The sequence below is a fragment of the Rutilus rutilus genome (genome assembly GCF_951802725.1).
Source record: "Rutilus rutilus genome assembly, chromosome: 15".
NCBI classification, from domain to species: Eukaryota; Metazoa; Chordata; class Actinopteri; order Cypriniformes; family Leuciscidae; genus Rutilus; species Rutilus rutilus.
Genome location: NC_140220.1, coordinates 35,550,172 through 35,557,512, shown reverse-complemented (window position 1 = coordinate 35,557,512; position 7,341 = coordinate 35,550,172). Strand labels below are relative to the sequence as shown.

At 39.9% G+C, this 7,341-nt stretch overlaps 1 protein-coding gene across 1 annotated transcript; it reads right to left on the bottom strand.

Annotated features, from left to right (window-relative positions):
* Positions 1–445: 445 nt before the first annotated feature.
* nup43 (nucleoporin 43) lies at positions 446–7,275 on the bottom strand. The gene is made up of 8 exons (XM_084433174.1): positions 7,054–7,275; positions 6,837–6,959; positions 5,699–5,776; positions 5,458–5,620; positions 4,924–5,059; positions 4,332–4,483; positions 1,900–2,016; positions 446–1,196 (listed from the first exon to the last, which is right to left on the bottom strand). The coding sequence occupies exons 1-8, from the start codon at positions 7,171–7,173 to the stop codon at positions 967–969; spliced, it is 1,119 nt and encodes a 372-aa protein (XP_084289300.1). The 5' UTR covers positions 7,174–7,275; the 3' UTR covers positions 446–966.
* Between the last annotated feature and the right edge of the window lie 66 nt (positions 7,276–7,341).

The following is a 7,341-nucleotide window of genomic DNA, read 5'->3' as shown; positions in this document are numbered from 1 at the left end:
GCATGGAGCCCCAGTCCGAGGGAGATTGACAGTCATGTTTAGCTTCTTCCATTTCCTAATGATTGCTCCAACAGTGGACCTTTTTTCACCAAGCTGCTTGGCAATTTCCCCGTAGCCCTTTCCAGCCTTGTGGAGGTGTACAATTTTGTCTCTAGTGTCTTTGGACAGCTCTTTGGTCTTGGCCATGTTAGTAGTTGGATTCTTACTGATTGTATGGGGTGGACAGGTGTCTTTATGCAGCTAACGACCTCAAACAGGTGCATCTAATTTAGGATAATAAATGGAGTGGAGGTGGACATTTTAAAGGCAGACTAACAGGTCTTTGAGGGTCAGAATTCTAGCTGATAGACAGGTGTTCAAATACTTATTTGCAGCTGTATCATACAAATAGTTAAAAAATCATATATTGTGATTTCTGGATTTTTTTTTTTTTTAGATTATGTTTCTCACAGTGGACATGCACCTACGATGACAATTTCAGACCCCTCCATGATTTCCAAGTGGGAGAACTTGCAAAATAGCAGGGTGTTCAAATACTTATTTTCCTCACTGTACATTTATCAGCATCTCAGGGGAAGGTTACTCATTACAAAATAGCTGTTGTGATCTGCAAAAATGCAATGCATTATTACATTTTCGAAAAGGTGCACATAAGGCTACGCCATACGATAACACTTACTATCGTAGCTCTGCAAAAAGCTAATGCAATAATTTCAACATCAAAGTACAAAATTGGCTTTTAATAAACTACTTCAAGATTAAGTAACTTTGCAAGAAATATGGTAAACATTTATTATGTCCCTATCACTGTATCCAAAACGTAAGAGTAATTCAACATAACTCTTATGAAACAAAGACTGTACACAATGCAATTTTAATGACTTAATTCTTGTTTAGTTTTAATCAATTGAACAAAGAAATGTAATATATAGAAATATTCCAAGCATTCTCATTTTAGGCGAGTGATCAAACAGGAACTTGTCTGTGGATGTACACAGCCTCCCCATCAGTCCCACATACTAAACACTGCTCAAGCACATCAAGACTGTTGACAGACAGTGTCTGGCTGGGCAGCATATGAGTCGCCTCCAGTCTATTTTTGCTGGAGTCCCCAGCAAGCCAGGCGCTGACCACTGAGTCATTCTCCCCCGCTTGAGGAACGGCACTATGCGAGATGACCCTGCTGTTCCAGCCCCCTGAAACAAACCAGGAAACAGAAAATTATATGAAGATACAAAATACAATAAACAAAACTAGTACAGTAGGTTCTACAGTACCTATCAGGTCAATCCCTGAATATTGAATGAATTTCTAATCATTATTATTAATCTTGCAGTTTATTACACTTCAACATTGGCTCTCGGATGAGTCGAGGCTAAACGCCATCTGTCTCTATCTTGCGCAATTCTCATTAGAACTTGTTGTCCAACGTCGTATCTCGCCAGGACTGATGACATCCACGTTGTTCTTGGACGTCCTCTTTTTGTGGTGCCTTTGACTCTTCCGTGCGATGCGATGTTGGCAATCCTGTTTTTATCCATACGAAGTACATGACCAAGCCACTGGTGTCGTCTTTCATGTACTTTTCGCACAATCGTTTTTATCTGATTGAGGGCCTTTCTGATGTCATCGTTTCTCATCTTGTCTGATGCGAACGCCAAGTAGTCGGTGCATTAACTAATGTTAACCAATACAATCTTTGATTTGAATAATATTAATTAAGATTAATTTAATGCTGTAGAAGTGTTCATGCTTAGTTCACGTTAACTAAGTTAGTTACCTAATGTTAACTTAATGAACCTTATTGTAAAGTGTTACCTAATATTTAAGCTAAAAATTAGACAGAGATAGACATAGAATTCTCATTATTATAATAGATGTGAAGGAGTGTTGGCTTACTCTGTAGGAGTGTGCTCATGTCTGATCCCGAAGTCGTCTCCCAGTGTAGCAGAGACCCATCCTCTGAGCATGTAAACAAGTGATTGGGGTTTGATGGATGGAAATGTACTTCCCACACTGTAGAAAACAGATCAGAATCACTGCCAGTGTTATCAGGTTTCTAACATTTAAGCCCAAAGTATACTTTTACACACTTCTACAAAGTATACACACAAGCAGACGACACATGCGCATTATGACAACTTCTTGCACTAGCAGTGCCTAGGCAATCTCTCACCACACATCTTTATAATCTTTTAGGCTCAATCCCAATTCACCCCTTGCCCCTACCCCTTGGCCCTACCCCTCTGTTTTGCGCGTTCCCGTGAAGGGGTAGGGTTGTCTCAATTCTCTTTTGGTTGGAGGGGTAGGGGTAAGGGGAAGGGCCAGATAGCCCTTGAAACGAAGATTTTTCGGGACCACACTTCAAACGAAGGGGTATGAAAAATGTACCTGCATACACCGGCTACAGAGGCAACATGACTGCCAATAATCATTTTCTTTGTCACATTCAATCTTGTGTTCATATTTACGGTCATGTTCTTCAAAGAAACGGTTGCAAAAAAACGCTAAAGTTCGTTAACAATATGACGCGTGTAAAAAGCAGTTTGAAGCGAAGTGGACGCGCGAATGAGGCGAATTTGCGTCCACCGCGCCGCGCTAAACGTCTCATTCGCGCCGCAAGACCTCCAGACGCGTTTAAACGCGTCTTAACATTGAAATCACTCGCGCCAGACGCTCTATTCACGTTTGGTGTGAACGCGGCAGCATTAGGCGTCGAAGATATCGTCATCTCCGTTGTTTTCTGCGAACTTCAGAAGAAAAATGCAAAAAATAGCTGTAACTCAAGCAAGACTACAGCTGACGACATCTTGGAAGTTTGTGATAAACATTGGCGCATTTCCTGTGACGTAGGCGCTGTATATAGCGACGACGTATAATGAAACGGTGTAGTAGTGGTGTCCCATTTCTTAGGGGAATATTTTCACCCCTACGCCTTGGCACTCTGTTTCAAGGGGCAAGGGTTAGGGGTAGGCGAAGGGTTAGGGGTAGGTGAAGGGGTATAAAATAGAATTGGGATTGGGCCTTAGGGTTGAGTAAATGCAGATTCTTTCTGACCTCCTCGCACAATCTCTCATCCTCATAGCCATTCATCGCTGTTTTAGCTCGCATGCGTTTCTGTCTTTTCCATTTATTCAGTTTTTTCTAATTAGTGCAAAAAGAAATCAATGCGCATGTGCGTACAGTGTACGTGCGGTTTGAAAAATCGTGCTGTGCGTCTACAGTATGCGGGTAATACGGTGATAACGAAATTCGTGTCACACATTATACACAGACCCTAGAGGAGTAAAGTATTCTTTGGGATTTTCCACGACATCTTTACATTTGAAGGACAAGATGACATGACACAGTCCATTTTCTTTTTTCCTAATTAATGATACCAATTCCTTGCAAATTTTCATTTTTAAACTGGCTAAGACCAAACTGAATTCATGAATAAGGTCATTCCTACAGTAATATTTTGTGTAATATCTGTTTAATATTATTGTATATCTCTATCTCTTTATTAGGGGTGTAACGATACCCTGATGTCACGATTCGATACATATCACGAGACTGAACTCACGATACGATATTATTGTGATACTCCAAGACATATGATAAAAAGTTAACAAAAAATGTACTGTTGATTAAAATGCTAAATTTGATTTTACATTGTGTGTGTAAATGAACAGGCTTGGACTTGGTGCTGGAAACCCAAAGCACAGGACAATAGAGACACCAGGAATAACAATATTCATGATTCTGAAGCTGAAAATACTGAATTATTTTAGACGAATATGCTTGAACTCTGTCACTGACTAGATATAATTAAAATAATGTAGTGACAAGTGTAGCAATTTTTACAGGTAACATAACACATTTGGCCTTGTCAGGACCCATATTCCCCCATTGCATTATTATACATTATATTCAACATTATATAGTTTAATGTAATACTGACACTAAAACTCATCTTTTGTTGCATTTTTGTATTGCGATATATTTTTACACGCCTACTCTTTATGACATCATTGTCCAGAACATGAAATACATTTTGGAAAATAACAGCACAAAAAATCGTTAAGTATGAGCATTGGCTAAGATCAACTCCGTGATTGGCTAACGTTAATTATTTATTTCCATCCTGTCGCAATGATTAACAGAGAAACAGAGCTGACAATTGAAAACACATGCACTGTTCACAAAGAAGATATATAACATGCATTCAGAAAATAGGGTGAATTTTCATTTCATGTCGACATTAGGTTCAAGAGCATTCTTCTGAACGTCTAGACGTATGTGTGTTTACAGAACTCAAGCATATGTTGTTTAATTCAACGGGTACTGACTTTCTGCTGAATGGGCCTCGATGAGAGAGAAGGGCGTATTGCCCTGTCTCACGTCCCAGATACACAGCATCCCGTCCTGCCCTCCTGTGGCCACTATGTGCTGCTGGTTAGGGTGTTTATCCACACAGTGCAAGGGCACTCTGTCCCCGGTGCTGCATGAACAGAACATATACGAAAACAGAATAAGATAACAGAAAAGAGACCAACTTATGCTCTAACTTTCAGATCTTCTAGAGTGAATTTAGATACATTGGGCCACTTATTGATATTGATATGACTGACTCGAAATGCTGGCAAATAAGCAATTTCTTATCTTAAAAAGTAATAAAAGTATAAATGTTCATTTACAATTAATTGTTAAATGTAATGCAGTAATTTTTTTTTTTTACATTGCGCAAATGAAAACATGGAAATGAATGAAAATGACTCACTGGTCCTAAAAATAAGCGATTTCTTCATGCAAAATAATATTTCTTTTTCTACTTTGATTTTGATGTGCACGGATGTGTTTTCCCGAAATTCAAAAGAATGCAGTTTTTATTCGAAGAATAATTTGATTATGTTTCCTTAATCTCGTGAGAGTGAAGCATACAGAGAGAGAATTTGTGCAGGACTGTCGCTCTGCTGTCTGAAGTCCCACATCTTCAGCTGGCCGATGGAGTTCACAGTGAGAACTTCAGTCGTCCTCAGAAACGTCACGGCATGAATCGTACTGCTATCTGCATTTTCTGTTGAAAGACAATAACACGGTGCTATTAGTCCTAACTGCACGATTCAAAACACATATGCACTGAAGGTCAAACGTAATTAAATGATACATTGACAGGAAAAAAAATAATACTATGGAAGTCAATGGTCTGGTTACCAACATTCTTACGATACATCTGGTTACGATATTCTTTAAAATATCTTCTTTTGTGTTCAACAGAAGAAACTATGATTCATTCAGATTAATTAAACATTTTAAATATACTGCAGTGCAGCAATTAACATTTTGTCAGAACCTCTAGCAAATTCCATGTTATTTTGTTTAGTTGTCTGTTCAGAATCGTGGGAGATTCTCAGTTTATCCAGAATCGTGCACCTCGATTGTCTGTGCCACAAAAGAAAGCCACAAAACACTCACCAATAACACGCACGACTTCGGTCTGATCTGCCTTGTAAAGAACAACTCGCCCGTCTTCACCCACTGACACTATTTCAGGACTTCTGCACACGACTGAGGTGCAGGGCGCATCATCACAGGAGTATTGATGAGCTCTCTCCCACACGTGAGCCGTCGACAGAGCCTGAACATCACGACACACTGGTTTCACACTGGTCAGATGATGCAAATATCATTCGAAACAAACAAATGTAGCAAATACCTGACAGTCAGACTGAAGCTTGAAAATCGTCACAGCCCCACTTGATGATGCAGAAACGAGCCTGTCTTGATCTAGAAACTGCACAGATTATGCAAATGACGGTTTAATTCATCTCAAACTAAAAGATCTCATTCTCTTTTCTCACTGCATCACATACCGGGCCGCTAATATTTGATGTAACGGTGCAATAATATTTTACGTTGTCATTTGCGGTGCGGGTCAGGAGTCAGTCGGCACAGGCAGACTGCGGGTCCAATAGCCAACACTGTTTCGACTCAGTTTGGTACCCGCTGATAGGCAGCTGCTTCCCAACGGCCCTGTGCTAATGTCTGAACACCGGCAAACTGGTTTCTAATCAGAACGTGATATGTAGTGTTGAGTCGGGGTGGGAATCACAGTGAACCTCGCGATACGATACACGGCTCACGATACCGATAACATCACGTTTCAGCAATTCTGCCATAATCGATATATTGCTAGACAATGTAAAATATCACAATACCGGTCTATGAAAACAAAATGCCTTTGAAAAAGTTTAGTGCAGGACAGGTTCTCTCACTTACAAAAGGTTTTTCAGTCTGTGAATTCAATTTAACATTTTAAGTAAATTAAGGCGAGACACTACAGGTGAATAGGGTAAAAAATGTAACTAGCAGATATCACTATGAAACTTTCCCAGTTGATTACCTACATTAAGATGAGAAAAAAATTTATTACAAGTTTTCTGTCATTTAATGTTTAAATATGCAAATTAGGCAATATCTAATTAAATATGCGCTAATGTGCATATATAAAAAAATAAATAATAATCTGAGTATTGGATAAAGCCAGGTTAACAAATGTTTTCATTGTGTTCACATATTAGATGGGGAAAAAATGACAGAGGGATTTATGGATATCTACTTTTGTTATCCTGTAAATCTGAATATACTGTCAATAGCCTTAAAAAAATGATTTTCGCCATGTTTTTTGGAATAAAATGTTATCAGGCTAGGAATAATATATTTACAAATCCCTCTGTAAATGTCTTCATAATATAACTAGGTACAAGACTGGAGAGTTTGGTGTATATAGGTGCTGCTGAAGTGGAGATTTGTTGTAGTGTGTAGTGTGTGTTGTAGTGTGTGTTGACCCTCACCTGCAGGTCCAGCACGTCTCCGTCATGCTGGGAGTCACACAGTAACTGAGGCTCTTCATCAAACTCTCCATCCATGTTTGACACTCCATGATCGCCCACCGACCAGATCGACACTTTGTTATTCTGAACACACACAACGAATGCCGATTAACACCGAAACATCAGTGTGTGTGTGAGATATGTGGCGAAACTCATCTGAACTAGCGCTGGGTCTCGCCTCGTTGTCCCAGGACCCCGTGGCGAAAAGCTCCGGCTGCTGCAGCGAGGCCGCGGAAACGGGCCGCCAGCGCGTCTTGCTGATCTTCTGAGAGATGTATTTGGCGTTGATGGAGTCCATTGGGTCTCACTGGTGCCGTGTTGTTGTTTAGTTTAGCGTGCTTCACATGTAGCAGAATGTATCCCGCCACCTCCGCCTGTGTCCGCCTAGTATGGCGGCCTCAGAGGGTCAAACGCGATTTGGTTTGATAAAAACTAATATTAAGCTGATTAAAAATGAAGATATTTG